Source organism: Boleophthalmus pectinirostris, unplaced genomic scaffold (assembly GCF_026225935.1).
Source record: "Boleophthalmus pectinirostris isolate CB_2022bp ecotype Guang Dong unplaced genomic scaffold, ASM2622593v1 HiC_scaffold_18, whole genome shotgun sequence".
Lineage (NCBI taxonomy): Eukaryota > Metazoa > Chordata > Actinopteri > Gobiiformes > Gobiidae > Boleophthalmus > Boleophthalmus pectinirostris.
In genome coordinates, this window is record NW_026571133.1 from 44,133,902 (window position 1) to 44,153,199 (window position 19,298).

At 43.6% G+C, this 19,298-nt stretch overlaps 1 protein-coding gene across 1 annotated transcript; it reads right to left on the bottom strand.

Moving 5' to 3' along the window:
* Positions 1 to 30: 30 nt before the first annotated feature.
* On the bottom strand, positions 31 to 7,262 carry dnajc25 (DnaJ (Hsp40) homolog, subfamily C, member 25). The gene is made up of 5 exons (XM_020938331.2): positions 6,944 to 7,262; positions 3,103 to 3,255; positions 2,355 to 2,725; positions 1,304 to 1,403; positions 31 to 610 (listed from the first exon to the last, which is right to left on the bottom strand). Exons 1-5 carry the CDS (start codon positions 7,244 to 7,246, stop codon positions 488 to 490), a joined length of 1,050 nt encoding a protein of 349 aa, XP_020793990.1. The 5' UTR covers positions 7,247 to 7,262; the 3' UTR covers positions 31 to 487.
* Between the last annotated feature and the right edge of the window lie 12,036 nt (positions 7,263 to 19,298).

Sequence of the window (19,298 nt, forward strand, 5' to 3'; positions counted from 1 at the left end):
TCAGTTCCCTCAGTAGAAAAAAAGACACACTTTCAACTGACCTTTTACATTTATTTTCTACAATTTAAACATTTTAAACAAGTTATATTTAGAAAATGTTGACTATCCTCTGGGGATATCCCTGCAGGGCTACCGTACAGAGTACACTTCAGGTGATAGTCCTGTAGAAGGAACTGCAGTCTGTGCTGTGACCACTAGATGGGGCTGTTTCTGCCCAGTGGCCTGTGGTCTTCGAGCCTTATGTCTCCACAGCCCTGGAGTTTCTCACTTTCATGTTACTGCCCAATGTTGCAAAGCCTTCAGGACACTAAGGCTCCAGACTCCAAGTCTGATTTGCCATGTCTCATAGAGCGTTACAGCAGCTCCAGCAGATCCAGCAGCTCCAGCAGCTCCGTCCGCCTCCGTCAGCCTCCATCGGCCTGAGCTGGCCCCTGAGCTGGCCCCTGAGCTGGCCCCTGAGCTGGCCCTGAGCTGGCCCCTCATAGCGTCAGTCGTCAGAGAAGGTGAGGCGTCCAGGGCCCTCGTTCCTCATCCAGCGGCGGTACCTCTTCATGCGGGGGTCTGTGGCCATGCGCACCTTCAGCTCCTCGTCCTGCTCGCGCCGGTACACCTGCGCACACACACATCAGATTTCTATACTTTGTGAGGATGTTGCATTGCAGCAGCTAGCGGGTTAGCTACATCCCCTTATTTACACAGTGTATGGCTCTGAGTCTTCCCTCCATTTGCTCGATGGGTCACTCCCCCTTCAGAGCACTGTATTGTGCTTTTGTACAATTATGAAAAATTGTGTTGTTTGGCTCTGGGCAGGAGGGTATGAATAAGGCCTGGGAGAGATTGCTAGATGACTCAAACATCTAAAACCTCTTCAGACATGTTTTTTGATGAGGGAATGACTTTTAACAGAACGCTCCAAAAAGTCATTTTTGACAAAGAGGCTAAGTGACGTCAACAGTGTTTCCCTTTCACAGCACAATGATCGTTTTCAAGTGACAAAATGCAACAGAGGTGTTTTATTGTCTGAAGACCCTGGGGCTTGTTAGAGAACAAACATAATTTTGAAAATATAAACAGCAGCAAGCTCATCTACACAAATGCCATGATTTGTGCCTTTAAGTACAACCTCTTAAATCACTTCAGTCTGCATTGTAGAAAAAAAAATACTGGAAACAAAATCAGTGTCAGCTGATCATTTGATTTTCAGCATGTATAAAAATACAGGCCACTTTAGGTGTTGAAATACAATCCGAAGACAGTGGCACATTTGAGTGATCTGGAGACATGTCCTGGTCTAGAAGCTCACCTCGTAGTTCTCACGGATCCACAGCTCCCTCTGCAGGAAATCCTCAATAGTGCTGTCCTCCAGAGTGTCAAACTGAGACTGAGACATCTTCATGTTCTTCCTGAAATCACAGGAATGACTCAGATTTGGAGAGATCACACAGTTATTACAGTTTTGCTAATGTAGATATTTACACCTGATCACAAAGAACATGACATTGTAAAGACAAATGTACATTTTTACATCTTCAGCATCTATTTCACTGATCAAAAGGCTCAGGCTCATACCCAGGGCCTGGGTATGGGTGTCACATGCACACACACAGAGATAAATAAGCTCATGCACACTATGTGTGTATGGGCCTGGGTATGGGTGACACTGAAACAAATACATTACACAAGAATAAACATCTGGAAAATCATTTTTTGCACCTTTTTGGACTAGGACCACACCTGGATATTGAATGTTTTGTATTTGGATATTTGAATGTCGTGTATGTAATAAACAGCAAATGTTCCATGTGAAGGAGTGAGGCTCTAGTAAAGCTCTGCTTCTGCTCACTCCATCACTGCATTTCTGTGTCGCTATTCTTTAAGTTACACTGTGACAATATGCTCCTATAAAAATGTATGAAATATAAAAAATGAAATCTAAATGTTGTATACACCAGCTTTATGGTATGCACTTTCACCTCACAGCCAGAAGGTTGCTGGTCTTCTTTCCCCCATCAACTCAAAATATGCACCATAAGTCAAATCCTCCAGATAATGAAGTCCTGACCAAGACTAGCTGGACATGTGGAGCTGGGTCCCACTGCTCCAGACAGTCTGTCCCTGTGGCGTTGGGGGGTGGGTCAAATGCAGATGACAATTTTCCCTTCAGGGAAGTGTATCTTAACAAAACTCTGCAGTCCCTGTGCCTGTGTGGTCTCTGCTCTGGTGTGTTTATGTAGAGTTTGCTTCAGGTTTTGTCTTCACAAACTTCAGTCAGATGTTTATCTGTCACCTGCACACTGCTGCACCTGTGATTATAGATTTTTATCAGTTAAAAAAAAAAAGAAGCTTTTCAGTACCTGATGAGGTAGAGTTTCTCCTCCTGGCCGTACTCCTGCCCGCGCAGTCTGAAGCGGTACACCCAGGACACGTACCAGGCCACGTAGCGTGCCAGGCTGATGGGTGCCAGCAGAAGCTGGCAGAGCAGGATGTCCCAGACCCGCGGCTTCTGGTAGCTGCCCTTGATGTCGATCTTGGTCTTGATGATGAGGCGGATGACCTCCTCCTCGTGCTCGCGGATCTCCTCTTTGCTCCTGCGGTTCTTGCCGCGCTCTTTGGCCCGGCTCAGGAGGCCCTGCTGTCGGGCCATCTCTGCCGCCTGCAGCCGGTACTTGGGCACAGTCACCAGGTAGTTTATGGCCTCATTGTAGCTGCTGTTCCAGCTGTAGTACTGCACATACAAGAGGCCCACACAGGGACTTGTCAGAACTTACACTGGCTCTTTATATTTTGATTTGATTCCATAAACTTGACCTGTGTCCCCACACAGATCAACATGTGCAACACAATTCACAAACAGGAACTTGTTTGAACAACATAAAAAACAAACAAACAAAAAAACTATGATCAAATAAAGGCTTGCAAACAATATAAGAATATAAATAAAAAAATATACCATATTATGGTATATTTTGGTATATATTACAACTGTGCAAATAGTATTTCCTGTAAAAACAGAGGAGCTGACTCTGTTGTCATCAGAGAGAATGACTAGTCTTATTTTGACTGTAGTCAGGAGTGAACGGCTCCACGATCCTGCTCTTGTACCTGGAACGCAGAGATGGCACAGATGGTGACCAGGATGACCAGCCTCACGTCCACTCTGGGGGCCAACCTGCGTCTGTAGTAGGCGTAGTAGTGCTGGTAGTACTGCTCCGGGTGGTCCAACATGTCGTCATACTCCCGCCGTGAGTCCTCATCCTGGGCACAGACAGAGAGAGAGAGAGAGAAAGAGAGACAGAGAGAGAGGGAGAGAGAGAGGAGAGAGAGAGAGAGAGAAGAGGGAAAGAGGAAAAGAGAGAGGAAGAGAGAGGAGAGAGAGAGAGAGGGAGAGAGAGAGGAAGAGGAAAGAGAGAGAGAGAGAGGGAAAGAGGAAAAGAGAGAGAGAGAGACAGAGGGAGAGAGACAGAGAGAGAGAGAGAGAGAGAGAGAGAGAGAGAGAGAGAGAGAGAGAGAGAGAGAGAGAGACAGAGAGAGAGGAGAGAGAGAGAGAGAGAGAGAGAGAGAGAGAGAGAGAGAGAGAGAGAGAGAGAGAGAGAGAGAGAGAGAGAGAGAGGAGAGGAGAGAGAGAGAGAGAGAGAGAGAGAGAGAGAGAGAGAGAGAGAGAGAGAGAGGAGAGAGAGAGAGAGAGAGAGAGAGAGAGAGAGAGAGAGAGAGAGAGAGAGAGAGAGAGAGAGAGAGAGAGAGAGAGAGAGAGAGAGAGAGAGAGAGAGAGACAGAGAGAGAGAGAGAGAGGAGAGAGAGAGAGAGAGAGAGAGAGAGAGAGAGAGAGAGAGAGAGAGAGAGAGAGAGAGAGAGAGAGAGAGAGAGAGAGAGAGAGAGAGAGAGAGAGAGAGAGAGAGAGAGAGAGAGAGAGAGAGAGAGAGAGAGAGAGAGAGAGAGAGAGAGAGAGAGAGAGAGAGAGAGAGAGAGAGAGAGAGGAGAGAGAGAGAGAGAGAGAGAGAGAGAGAGAGAGAGAGAGAGAGAGAGAGAGAGAGAGAGAGAGAGAGAGAGAGAGAGAGAGAGAGAGAGAGAGAGAGAGAGAGAGAGAGAGAGAGAGAGAGAGAGAGAGAGAGAGAGAGAGAGAGAGAGAGAGAGAGAGAGAGAGAGAGAGAGAGAGAGAGAGAGAGAGAGAGAGAGAGAGAGAGAGGCAGAGAGAGAGGAGAGAGAGAGAGAGAGAGAGAGAGAGAGAGAGAGAGAGAGAGAGAGAGAGAGAGAGAGAGAGAGAGAGAGAGAGAGAGAGAGAGAGAGAGAGAGAGAGAGAGAGAGAGAGAGAGAGAGAGAGAGAGAGAGAGAGAGAGAGAGAGAGAGAGAGAGAGAGAGAGAGAGAGAGAGAGAGAGAGAGAGAGAGAGAGAGAGAGAGAGAGAGAGAGAGAGAGAGGAGAGAGAGAGAGAGAGAGAGAGAGAGAGAGAGAGAGAGAGAGAGAGAGAGAGAGAGAGAGAGAGAGAGAGAGAGAGAGAGAGAGAGAGAGAGAGAGAGAGAGAGAGAGAGAGAGAGAGAGAGAGAGAGGAGAGAGAGAGAGAGAGAGAGAGAGAGAGAGAGAGAGAGAGAGAGAGAGAGAGAGAGAGGAGAGAGAGAGAGCAGAGAGAGAGAGAGAGAGAGAGAGAGAGAGAGAGAGAGAGAGAGAGAGAGAGAGAGAGAGAGAGAGAGAGAGAGAGAGAGGAGAGAGAGAGAGAGAGAGAGAGAGAGAGAGAGAGAGAGAGAGAGAGAGAGAGAGAGAGAGACAGAGAGAGAGAGAGAGAGAGAGAGAGGGAGAGAGAGAGAGGGAGAGAGAGAGAGGGGGTCATCACATGTGCAAATAAACACTGTATTCATAGAGTCAACATTCATCATTCCTCCTGCCACATCTGCCCCAGGACAGACTGACTGAAGAGAGGCAGCCAATCTGCCCCATCAGCAGCACTCACAGTGTCACACAACACAGTGAAGGGCTGAAAAAGGCCACAATCAGTTTCTGTGAATCTGACCCAAACTGCACTCACATGACTACACCTGCAGGAGGAGTTCATGGAAAAAGTACTATTTCTGCAGAAAGAAGAACTAGGAAACAAAGTTTTTATTTAAAAAAAAAAAAAAAGATGAAACTTGTGAATCGTGAGTTTAATCTGACTTTTTACAGAGAAATACCAAAAAGTGCCAAACGTTCAGATCGCTCACTTCTCCTTTCTGCTGTTGTCCCATAGAAATCTGAATAAAATGTTTAATAGACTAACACTTCTCCTTCATTTTGAAGTAACCCTAAAGCAGGACTTCCCTAGCACAATTCATCAGCCAGTTTCACTTGGTGGAAACCGTGTGACCTCGCAGCATTAGGGCTTGTTCACTCGACGGTAGGTGGGTACTTTTTTTTATTTAACCAATCGCTGCTATTTGGTTGTGACATTTGTAATGCACCAAATCCTGTAGGAAGAAGGACAATAACGTCTTTCTCCTTGATAAAATTCACCAAACATTCTCTTTGTTCCAGCTTTAAATCTTTGATCTCGGGAATCGTTGCCAACACAGAATGTCTGTCTTCGTCTACATCCATCTCGACGCTTTGTTTACTGTTGTGCTGTACAGACGTGACGAGTTTGAAGTCATGGCTTCACAGCTCACAGCTGATTGGCCGGTGAGCGCTCTACAAGGTCCGGGATTCTTGCAAACTGTCTAGTTTATTCTGATTCCAGACCTAGTTGCTGGAGAGGAATGAAATTGAGCGGAGGCACTAGGTGGCGCCAGCCTGACTAAAACCTCCCCCCAAAAACTGTAAATGAACATGAGCTGCAATGAATACACAACATTTATTTAGCATTTAGTGACATGTAGCCTGGACTAAGTATGAAAAGGCCACTGAACTATTTTATTATTATTTTTTTTATCTATAAGTGCAGTATTACAGGGAAATAGAAGAAAATATATATCTTACCCTATTAAGCACACAAATTGTGTGTGTGCCTGTGCGGGTGTATGTGTGCGGGTGTGTGTGTGTGCGGGTGTATGTGTGCGGGTGTGTGTGTGTGCGGGTGTGTGTGTGCGCGTGTGCGTATGTCTGTCTCTGTGTGTGCGCATGTGTTCATGTGTGTGTGTGTGTGTGTGCGTGTGTGTGCGTGTGTGTGCGTGTGTTCATGTGTGTGTGTGTGTGTGTGCGTGTGTGTGCGCGTGTGTGCGTGTGTCTGTCTCTGTGTGTGTGCGTGTGTGTGTGGCTTCAGTCTAAACCCTTGGTTCTGTAGAATATACAGTTGTGCGTTTTTGTTGTTGTTGTTGTTTTTTTCAACTGACAGAACAAAACAAATGAGCGAACTGAAAAAAACACTACCACTAGAACAAAGGACAAGTCCCCAGGTGAAAATGTTCCATCTGTCATGTTTTGAACCAGAAGTCCATAGTCATGATCATGACAGGCCTAAGAATAAAACTCCAGTGACTGATGAATGAGACAACTATTAAAGGCCTACCGTCTTAATGCATTCATTCAAAAACAAGGTGGGAGAAGTGCCTTGCCCAAGGACACAATGTGGCTGTGCAACTATGCAGTTGTTCAGAGCTGGGATTGAACCTCTGACCGCTGCACTACTGAGCCCTGGAGCCTCAAATGTTTTAGTCCCAGTTTGTACTGCAGTCCTACTTAGTCCTGGTTCAGTCCTGGTTCAGTTCTGGTTCAGTCCTGGTTCAGTTCTGGTTTAGTCCAGTCCTGAGGCAGAGTCCTGGTCCGTGTCCTCTTTTGTCCTGCACTTGTTGTTTACTTTGGACAGGCCTGAGGACAGTGACACGTGGCTGGTGCCGTTAGTCTTTGGTACAACTGGGACTAAAGCGGGACTAACAGGGACATCAGGACCGACAGGCCTACTGCAGTGGGTCTAAACTAAACCCAAACTAAACCCGAACTAAACCGGGCCAAATCCCAGCCGCCTGCAGTCCAGCACAAACCTTGAGCGTCTCGTAGGCGGTGGCGATCTGGAGGAAGCGCTGGTGCGCCTCCTCCGCGCTCTCGGCCCCGGGTTCGGCTCTGAATCGGGTGGAATCCGGGTGGAAGCGGCGCGCCAGCTGCCGGTACGCGCGCGCGATCTCCGCTTTGGAGGCGTCCCGCGACACCCCGAGCACGTCATAGCAGACCTCGGTCCCGCAGTACAGACCCTCCAGGAGCCCGGACACCGAGCGCACGGAGCACAGGCAGAGCAGCAGTACCGCCAGCCGCCCCGTGAAGCCCGTGAGCCGCTCCGGGGCCGCCATGTCTGCGCCGGGCCGCGGAAACACGTCAGCGCTAACGTGCGTCCGCGGAGACACGCGTACAGGACCATACTGCCCCCTACTGGAGGACAAGAGAAGACACGGGACAGGACGAGAAGAACAAGGGAAGAGAGAAAGAGAGAGAGAGAGAGAGAGACAGAAAGAGAGAGAGAGAGACACACAGACAGACAGAGAGAGACACAGAAGAGAGAGAGAGAGAGAGAGAGAGAGAGACAGAGAGAGAGAGAGACACAGACAGAGAGAGAGAGACACAGAGAGAGAGAGAAAGAAAGGGGGAGGGAGAGATTCAATATGAATGAGAATGCATTTAATATAATTCATCATTTATAAATGAATGAATTCCTTGCATTTGACCCATCCTTCAACCAGACACACCAGGGCAGCGGGTCAGGTGTAGGGTCTTGGGCTAGTCTAAGTAAAGAGTACCTTAGCTGGAGGATTCGACCTGTTGTGCCTATTTGGAGTTGATGGTGGAATCCAACCAACGAGAAACAGTTGCATCTTTCATCACCAGCTTTAATTTGACAGAGAAACAAAACAAACCTACGTCAAAATGTACTCAGAGATTGTAGAAACAAAGTAAATGGCTGAAAGGTCCATGCAAGATGTCTAACTGATCCTATTGTAAACACAGAAGTGTGTTCATCAGTGTAGACCTCACAATGGAACATCTGAGCCAGTCTGATGTGAGGAATGTTCCCAATCTGGTTCTCACACAGGGGCCTTCAGAGCACAGTGCTGACTGCAGGTGTGTCCTTGTGTTTTTACATCTAACAGGCCAGTTTTGCACTACTTTGAATTAATGAATTAATCATTGGATTTATATAGTGCCTTTCAAGACTCCCAGAGAGCTTTACAGTCATTCACTCGACACTCGGTCGTAGTAAGATTACTGTAGCCACAGCTGCCCTGGGACAGACTGACAGAAGTGAGGCAGCCAATCTGCACCATGGTGCTCCAAACAGTGAGAAACATGCCAATGGAAAGAAACAAAAGAGTAATTCTCAGAAGAGTCCCGTGGTCTTGTGGTGACATGTCTTGGAATGGACTGGGACAGAAGACAATAACCATCATCCATGGATCAAAGAGGAAAGAGAAATCCACAAACTTCTCCTGAAAGGAAAACTGCACCAAACACTGTACAAGACGTCAACACAAGCTCATGTGAATCTTCTGAAGATGATTTATTCGCCTCTTTTCCATTGACATGGTTTTCTTGGAGTTGCTTGGAGCTCCATCAGAGGTCTGAATGTTTATGAGGCACAGTTCAAACTCAGTGCAGATGAACAGGCCTAGCTAATGAACAGAAAGTGTAAACAAGTAGGGTGTTAGTTTCAGAGTAGTTTCAGAGTAGTTAGCTCCTCCTTCAGCAGATATAAGGAAGTGTCCACCAGAGTCTGACCAGAACTGAAGAAGCAGTTTGGATGAACTGAGAAACATCTTCACTTTTGTACAGTTGACAGAAATGAATTGTTTTGCCCCTAATTATAAGGCCAATTTCAGCAATTCATGAAAAGACTTCCAAGTTTGTGGTGCACTGAGAAGTGGTTACAGATTAGCCACTATAACTGCTAGCCTCGATGAACTTCATTTGGTTTTAATGGGACATTATGGGTGACATCACGCTCCCTTAGTCCATGTCTTCATACAGTCTGTGTTTGGGGGACAACAACAGAGGTTATCGACATCCCACACAGTAAACAGGGATGAGGCGGCCTCAACTTTCACTTGAGATGCTGTCCTGCAGAAGTCAGACTGCAGATGGCGCTATTCATCTACTAATGCAGAAGGACAGTGGAGCCAAAATCTGTGTACATCGAGTAAATCATAAATAAAGCAAGACACGTCACTGTGCCACCATTCTGAAGAAGGACATGTAGAAGGATCTCAAACATGTGGAGGTATGTGTAAACAACACACGAGTCAGTTACTATGGTTACAGAAAAGTAGTCCAATCATGTCAAGGTAAACTAACTAACTGGTCTGTTAGAGCAGTGTTTCCCAAACTTTTTTTTTTCTGGGGACCAATATTTTAAAATTCACAAACCTTCACGACCCAAGTCAATCGACATGATTCATAAATCACAAAATAAAGGTGGATTTGAGCATTATTGAACATTCATGAGGATATTTTATAGTTGACTGAGTGATCGTGTCTCTGAACATTTAATATGACTCAAGTTTTAAACAATGAAAAACCCTGAAGCAGAAATAAAAGGATCTATAAGTCGCCTATTTGGACATTAAATGTAGCACGTTTCTTTTTCTTTTCAATATTCAATTGAACCAGCGATATTGGAACAAAATCGTCAATAAAATAATTACAAAAAGATGAGACATTATACAAAACATGTCTTAACATTTCAGCATGTATCAGAACTGTATACTGCAGACCCACAAGGCGAGCCAGAAAAATCGCTTGTGACCCAGCTGAGAGTCACAACCCAGACTTTGTATTAAGATTAGATAAAAAAAAAAAAAAAAAAAAAGAAAAGTCCAACAGACAGAACTTGTGACCGCTGCTGTGAAAAATGGGTCAATTCTTAGGAAGTATTTCTCAAATGAGTATAGTCATTATATCAGGCAGGTGAACCGGACTCAAATGAAAAAACAAATTTCCAGCCTAAGTCTCAGTTAATTCAACAGAAACAGGTCACATTAAACTTGACAAATCAGGCAGATAAACAAATAAAACATGTATGTATTTATAGTAACTTAAATATTATCCAAACTGTGAAAATCTCTAATAATAAGAAGTGTTAGGTATAAGCTCAGAAACAGAGACAAACTGGGAAGAATTCAGACAACAGCAGGATTTGTCCAGATACAGATGTTGAGTGTCTCTCTTGACTGGTCACCAATCAAATAAAGGCTGAATCAGCAGAGGGAGCACAGTAGGCCAAACTGTACTTCCATCAATCAAACTGTCCTCAATTATTTTATCATCACATTTAATTGTGGAAGGAAGGCAGCTGAAGGACACTGGCCAAATAATCTTCAGATGAGACACAGAAGTTGATCCAAAAGTTCAAAGTGTCACATGGACAAAGAAAGAAATATTCAACAAGTTCAATCTAAAAATGTTTGCTTTAACTCCTGAAGTTTGTATGTTTCTAGAGACAATATTCAACAGTGATCAAATAATAAACTAAAACCAAAAAGAAGGAGAGAAAATGAAAGACAGAGGAGAGAGGAGAGGAAGAGAGAAGAGAGTGAGGTTGGGGGCAGTTGTGTGTTTAGTTGAGGAGAACATGAGCTAAAGTTCGATGGATGGGCAACTTTGAACAGTTTTTACGTTGCATTTTGGACTATTTTTGGTCCTTCCTGCCAAACCCTGCAGCATGGACACTTCTGTTGATAGTGATACATGTTGTGGAAGGAGGTCAAAGTCAGTCAAACATTTAACACAGCTCGGAACATTACTCAGAGCATTTAGTTTTGTTAATTTGTATAATATATTTTTGCTATGTTAATATTATTCTTGCTAATTTCTTAGTCTAAATTGGTATTATTTACGTTAGCACCTCTTTTTTTGTTTTTGGTTTAATGTGGGTCACCTCGGGGATAAAGGAGGGTGGTACACGTAGACCAGAGTGACCAGGGTGGGCCTATGGTTTTTTGCCAGTCACGAGGAGAGGCAGCAGGAGTTACCTTAAACATGTATTCCTTGTTGTTTGCCAAAAAACTGGAAAATAAATCTTGGAAAATCATCTTTAGTCATGGACATTGATTTGTGCTGCGTAAACCACAAACCCATGGTGCCCAAAGGTGATTATTTGAGTTATGTTTAGTTCTAAGTTTGCTCACACTTTTGTTTGTTACTTTTATTTGACAAATAGTCACTGCAGCTACTTATAGCTCAGATTCAAACAAAATCAAGACAAATCCACGCGGCACATGCTTCTGCTAGTCCTGGCACAACTACTCCATCTTTTGACAAAAGCCTCTTACCTGAGAGGAGGAGATGATGTTCTCCTTCCCTCTCTTAGTCTCTCATCCTCTGGGCTGCTCTTCCGTCTCCTTCTGCTCCCACTCACTGCTTGGCTCTGGCCTTTCTGCCGTTCTGTGTTTCCTGGAACCATTTATTGTGTCAGTATTCAGTGTTGGGGAGTAACAGATTACATGTACCAGAGTTACATAATCAGAGTACAAATTATGAGTAACTGTATTCAGTTACAGTTACTGTTTAAGTGAGTGGTCATTGGATTACAGTTACTTGGTTGAAATAAATGGATTACACAAAGGTGTTTTCCCATTTTCACATTTTGGGCTATATCCCCCTTTTTTTTTTTTTTCGGTAATTCCAGGTCTCATTGCCACCACTAAAACCAGGTCTAAAACAGAAAGTCAAAACCGGTTAAACAGGTTTAAAACCAGGTCTAAAAGGTCAAAGGTCTAAACAGGTCTAAACCAGGTCTAAAATCTAAAACCAGGTCTAAAAGGTCTAAACCAGGTCTAAAACAGGTTCTAAACCAGGTCTAAACCAGTCTAAACCAGGTCTAAAACCAGGTCTAAACCAGGTCTAAACCAGGTCTAAAACCAGGTTTAAACCAGGTCTGAAACCAAGTTTAAACCAGGTCTAAACCAGGTCTAAACTAGGTCTAAACCAGATCTAAACCAGGTCTAAACCAGGTCTGAAACCAGATCTAAACCAGTTCTAAAACAGGTCTGAAACCAGGTTAAACCAGGTCTAAACCAGGTCTAAAATCAGGTTTAAACCAGGTCTAAACCGGGTCTAAACCAGATCTAAACCTGATCTAAACTAGGTTTAAACCAGGTCTAAACTATGTCTCAAACAGGATTTAACAGGACTAAATCCTGCTGTGTGGACGTGTCTCCTCATCTTCTATCAATAATATTTTGAATTTGGTTCAGTAAAGTCTGGACTTTTTATTTTCTTTTATCAGACAAAACATCTTATGTTACAATATCCTAGTCTTTGTTTCTCTACAGCAAATCAAGTAATCCAAAGTATTCAGATTACATTACTCACCTTAAGTAATTATTACGTTACAAACTACATTTTGGTGTATGTAATCTGTAATCTGTAGGGGAATACATTTGAAAAGTAACCTTCCCAACACTGTCAGAATTACATTTTAAACTAACTGTTCAATAAAAAAGTGTCCTGATATCCTAAAATATGTCTCTAATTTAGTGACCACTGGTGTTTTATATTGAACAGCTCCAGTCTTCTGATATCATCTATAATCCAAGCCTCCCTGTCGGACCCCAGCACCTCAAAAACTCTTCTCTTCATTTCCAAACAGTTGGCTGGTCTATGAATAACTACAGAGAATCAAACACTTTTCTACTGTACTTTTACTACATATCTCTCTGAGGCCAAAATCCTGCACACCAATGAATACTGGATTTCCATCATATTTGGTAAGACACGTGGCAGTAACATCTCATGACTTGTGACTGCAGAATAGTCCAAACACGCTGAAGGTAAACTGACAGAAACAAATGTAAAATGAATGCTGGAATTTTCTGGTCAAACTGAAAGTGGCAAAACCTGTTGAAGTGCTTTACTGAGAAGTGATAAGCTGCTCTACTAAAATGTGAACTAAAATCTGTACACACTCTCAACATGGGCACCTGCGTGTGTGAAAAAAAAAAGTGACTTTTTCAGAAGTGGTCCACTTACTAAAACAGGTGTAAAATCATCACAGATTCATCACCATATGGAAAGTTATCCTCCGCACCTGGACCAGTGCCACACTTGGAGAACTATTTCCAGGACTTGAACTAGTCTAGACATAAGAACTGATGTAAAATCCATCCATCAGAATAAGAAGGGGAACAACTCTAATACTTAAAACTCTGAAAAGTCTGTTTTGTAGAATAGGTCTGCTTTAAATATCTTATCAACAACAAGAGTTTAAGTCTTTATAATGGTTCAAACAGGTTAAAGTTAGGGCAGAAGTCTCCAACATGTAGCTCAAGAGCTACCAGTGGCTCTCCACCCAATTTCAAATAGTTCCCAAAGAGATTTATGAATAACTCAAAATGCATTAATTACATGAATATTACAACTTGGCCTGGTCAAGCAGAAGTAAACAGCAAGACCAAAAATTCAAGTTAATGCATCTGATATAAAAATGTATTGAACAGATACATATGTACTCTAGTTTATGAAACTGTTGACCTTTTTTCTGTACCATTTTTGGTTCTAAAGTTCCATATGTTTTAAACAGACCATGTATGAAACATGGAACAAAAATTATTTCCCAAATTTCAAAGACCTGCAAATCATGTCAATAAATGGATGTATTTCATCATATCTTGTGTTATTCCATCTTTGAACTGTTGATCAAGGTACATGATAAAAAAAAAAAAAAAAGTATTTAAAATGATAAAAAATTGGCTTGGAAGGACTGACATATTTTATAGAAATAGTTTCCTTTCATTTTGAAGTAATATTAAAGTATTCAGAAGAAAAAAGCGACAAATGATGTAAAATCCTGCACCTTCTACTTGTTTGTACAATTTTCCCTCCGTTACTTTTCCCTCCGTTACCATGACCTTTCTTAATAAAAAATCTCCTGAGTCAAAAAGTAAGAGGTTTTTCAACCTAATCTTGTACCATATGGTAGAAAACTATATGAAACCAGTTTGTTAAGGATATGTAAGTGAGAACCAAGAGTTATCACTGTTTGGATTTATTGCCCAAAAAGTGCTGCATATTTCATTCCCTCCGTTACCGACATGAGTTTTTAAATTTTTTGTCAACAACTTGAAAGAAATATCACAGGTTTAACTTGACCCTGTTGGAGTGTAACTCTTTCCTACATTCTGATACTTTACTTATTTCAATAGTCCCTCTAGTTTCTGAATAAGAGACATTTGAATGTCAAAAATCTGCCCCTGTTTCCCTCCGTTACCACTTGACCGGACCCACTGTGTTACTAAATGTACCTCTGTGCACTTATAAATGGATAATGGTTCATGTTTTATAGGCGTCTACACTATGTAAAACTTACTGTCTTTCTTATATCAGCACAATTTTTTATGGCCTCTAAAATAAGTAAGTTTTTATTTATTTTCACAGACATTTTCTGTCCCCAAAGACGCTTTACAGAACATTACATTCAGCATTATTCATTCACTCTATACCTGGTGATGTTAAGCTACTGTTGTAGCCACAGTTGCCCTGGGGCACACTGACAGAAGCGCGGCTGCCATGCCACTCGGCGCCATAAGTCCCTCTGACCACCACCATCACACACACACACACACCACTTTCATACTAGGCAATGTGGGCGAAGTGTCTTGCCTAAGGACACAATGATTGAATTGATTGTATTTAACTGACCTTGACTATCAACTGTTTATGGAGACCTGGAGCATGTTTTGGGTGAAATGAGCATCTCTCTGCCATTATCATTTGTGAAAGTGGCTCACTGGATGAAAAAGGTTGGACTAAAGGCACCATTTACTTTTACTAAATAAATGTTATCAAGTTGTTTTTGGAGGGAGTTTAAATCAGCCAAATCTTCATCTGAGCGATCAGGTTCACTGTGTAGTAAATGCAGAGGTGGAAAAAAGTACAGACAAAATTGTAATTACGTAAAAGTACCTTTACTTTGCTTAATTCCTACTCAAGTAAAAGTAACCATCCAAAAATCTACTCAAGTAAAAGTAACCATCCAAAAATCTACTCAAGTAAAAGTAACCATCCAAAAATCTACTCAAGTAAAAGTAACCATCCAAAAATCTACTCAAGTAAAAGTAAAAAAGTACTTCATTTAAAATGTAATTTCAGCAAAAGTTACTTAATTACTTTCAGTTATTTGATGTAAAGAATTAGTCAAAAATTTAATCCAGCACAAGTCATTTTAATCAACTTTTAGGTGATACAGACAAACTTTATTCAGTGCAAACTTTGTACATATTAAAGATGACTGAGCTAAACCAAGACTAAACCAGGACTAAACCAGGACTAAACCAGAACTAAACCAGGACTAAATCAGAACTAAACCAGGAACTAAACCAGGACTAAACCAGGACTAAACCAGACTAAACCAGGACTAAACCAGAACTAAACCAGGACTAAATCAGAACTAAACCAGAACTAAACCAGACTAAACCAGGACTAAACCAGGACTAAACCAGAACTAAACCAGAACTAAACCAGGACTAAACCAGAACTAAACCAGACTAAAACCAGGACTAAACCAGAACTAAACCAGACTAAACCAGAACTAAACCAGGACTAAACCAGGACTAAACCAGAACTAAACCAGGACTAAACCAGGACTAAACCAGACTAACCAGGACTAAACCAGAACTAAACCAGGACTAAACCAGAACTAAACCAGGACTAAACCAGAACTAAACCAGACTAAACCAGGACTAAACCAGGACTAAACCAGGACTAAACCAGAACTAAACCAGGACTAAACCAGAACTAAACCAGAACTAAACCAGGACTAAACCAGAACTAAACCAGGACTAAACCAGGACTAAACCAGAACTAAACCAGGACTAAACCAGAACTAAACCAGAACTAAACCAGGACTAAACCAGAACTAAACCAGGACTAAACCAGAACTAAACCAGGACTGAAACCAGGACTGAACCAGGACTGAACCAGGACTAAAGGGTGAAGTATAGTTCTGTGCTGACGTTGACACACTGCCGCCGTCGCCTTGTTACCATCTGGTTTGAATTGGTTGGTAAACAGATCCCCTGTTATGTACATAGACTGTATATATGAGTGGACGTAGCTAATGTTCTCGCTGCCGTCTGCCAAATAGGAAGTTCTCCAGGAGGCTCTTCCTGCTCCTTCTGACTCTGGCTCCAGTGGACTTACATTAGGATCTTGTGGCTCCTCTCTCTGTACCTGCTGCTGTGAGTCTCGTCATTTTGGCCTTTAAATGTTCATATTAACTCGCTTTACATGATCCTGAATTTCTTTTCACTACTTTGTCCATCAAAAAATCCTATTCATAACATAGAGCCTGTGTTACTGTTTCCTGTAACTGTGAGCATCACGAGCCTCATTTGAGCGGTGCTGAACGCTGTGGGAAACGTCACACTCACTTAGTCCACTTCTTTTATTCAGTCTATAGTTATGTAATGAAAATTTCTCAGATTAATGACACAGATGAATGTCTTCATCAGAACATCACAAGTTCACATTTTCTATTGAACACAGCAGCAAAATGAACTTACATTTTGTTTGTTTTTCAAATAGCCAAGATGGAGGTTACATTCTATTAACATATCACTCAAATCCTTTCACAATAAAACACATCTTGTATTTAAAAAGAGAACATTTAATACTTGGCTATTACGCTTGACTTGATTAGGCGTAACTTTGTGTCCATCAATCATGTATCATCTCATCTCAGATTCCATGCATTGTTCTTCACAATTATGTTATTACTGTAAACCTTGACAGAACTTCCTGAAACTGAGGTCTCTTGTGTAACTGGAGCCTGACAGAACAACCTGCAGAGCAGGAGTGTCCAACTTGTAGCAGCTCTCCACGCCCTTCCAAACATCTCACCAAAAGATTTCTGAAATGTACATATTGTACAGAATGATTCAAATGATGAACGACATTGTAAATGTATCATTTTGATGCCCAACTTTGTGCACTAATAAATGGATAAAGGTTTATGTTTTATAGATATTTAACTGTTCCCCATCTAAGACTTTTCTATGCTCCATTTCTTGGAACCACTAAAATGAGAAGCTCTTTTGCATTTTCTTTTAGTAAACGTAGCTCACTGGAAGAAAAAGGTTGGAGACCCCTGCTGCAGAGTCACTTACAGAAATCAGCTCATAGCCTGATGCCGCCTGAGCTCAGAGTCACTGTTTGGAGCATGTGGCCACCTCAACCCTCAGTGTGATTCTACAGATCTGACGCTCCAGTCTCGATTAAACCACAGCTTTAGTCCATATTCTCTCCTTTTGATACACGAAATGTTCTTCATTTATGTAGATCATGATTGATTCAGATAATTTATTGATGACTGATTTGTGATGTTGTGATGTTATTTCCAGATATGGGTGAATGATATGGTACAAGAATTTTGAACGTTCAGATAAAATGGACTTTTAATGTTAAAGGCCGTCTGGTGGCAGCAGACGTCTCTCTGCTCCCGGTGTAGACGTCTCTCTGCTCCCGGTGTAGACGTCTCTCTGCTCCCGGTGTAGACGTCTCTGCTGCTCCCGGTGTAGACGTCTCTCTGCTCCCGGTGTAGACGTCTCTCTGCTCCGGTGTAGAGTCTCTCTGCTCTCGTCTGGTGTAGACGTCTCTCTGCTCCCGGTGTAGACGTCTCTCTGCTCCCGGTGTAGACGTCTCTCTGCTCTTGGTGTAGACGTCTCTCTGCTCTTGGTGTAGACGTCTCTCTGCTCCCGGTGTAGACGTCTCTCTCTCTCTCTGCTCCCGGTGTAGACGTCTCTCTGCTCCCGGTGTAGACGTCTCTGTGCTCCGGTGTAGACGTCTCTCTGCTCCCGGTGTAGACGTCTCTCTGCTCTCTGCTCTTGGTGTAGACGTCTCTCTGCTCTGGTGTAGACGTCTCTCTGGTGTAGACGTCTCCTCTGCTCTTGGTGTAGACGTCTCTCTGCTCTTGGTGTAGACGTCTCTCTGCTCTTGGTGTAGACGTCTCTCTGCTCCCGGTGTAGACGTCTCTCTGCTCCCGGTGTAGACGTCTCTCTGCTCTTGGTGTAGACGTCTCTCTGCTCCCGGTGTAGACGTCTCTCTGCTCTCGGTGTAGACGTCTCTCTGCTCCCGGTGTAGACGGCTCTCTCTCTGCTCCCGGTGTAGACGTCTCTCTGCTCCCGGTGTAGACGTCTCTCTGCTCTCGGTGTAGACGTCTCTCTGCTCCCGGTGTAGACGTCTCTCTGCTCCCGGTGTAGACGTCTCTCTGCTCTCCGGTGTAGACGTCTCTCTGCTCCCGGTGTAGACGTCTCTCTGCTCTTGGTGTAGACGTCTCTCTGCTCTTGGTGTAGACGTCTCTCTGCTCTTGGTGTAGACGTCTCTCTGCTCCCGGTGTAGACGTCTCTCTGCTCCCACTGTAGACGTCTCTCTGCTCCCGGTGTAGACGTCTCTCTGCTCCCGGTGTAGACGTCTCTCTGCTCTTGGTGTAGACGTCTCTCTGCTCTTCGGTGTAGACGTCTCTCTGCTCCGGTGTAGACGTCTCTCTGCTCCCGGTGTAGACGTCTCTCTGCTCCCACGTCTCTGTAGACGTCTCTCTGCTCCCGGTGTAGACGTCTCTCTGCTCCCGGTGTAGACGTCTCTCTCTGCTCTTGGTGTAGACGTCTCTCTGCTCTTTGGTGTAGACGTCTCTCTGCTCCTCTCTCTACTGTAGACGTCTCTGTGCTCCCGGTGTAGACGTCTCTCTGCTCCCGGTGTAGACGTCTCTCTGCTCTTGGTGTAGACGTCTCTCTGCTCTTGGTGTAGACGTCTCTCTGCTCCCGGTGTAGACGTCTCTCTGCTCCCGGTGTAGACGTCTCTCTGCTCCCGGTGTAGACGTCTCCTCTGCTGGTGTTTTCTCAACTGGTTCACCTGTATTCAGCCTCACATTTTACTATGTGTGGTCTTATGTATTTTAACATATTTGTGTGTGTATGTGTCTGTGTGTGCGTCAGTGTGTGTGCGCGTGTGTGTCTGTGTGTATGCGTGTGTCAGTGTGTGTGTGTGTGCGTGTGTGTATGTATTTGTAGGGGTTTGTGTGGATGTGTGTGGGGGTGTGTGTATGTGTGTGTGTGTGCGTGTGTTGTGTATGTGTGTGTGTGTGTGGTTGTGTGTGTGTGTGTGTGTGTGGTTGTGTGTGTGTGTGTGTGTGTGTTGTGTATGTGTGTGTGTGTAGGTGTGTGTGTAGGTGTGTGTGGTTGTGTGTGTGTGTGTGTGTGTTGTGTGTGTTGTGTGTGTGTGTGTGTGTGTGTGTATGTGTGTGTATGTGTGTGTGTGTGTGTGTGTGTGTGTGTGTGTGTGTGTGTGTGTGTATGTGTGTGTGTGTGTGTGTGTGATGTGTGTGTGTGTTTGTGTGTGTGTGTGTGTGTGTGTGTGTGTGTG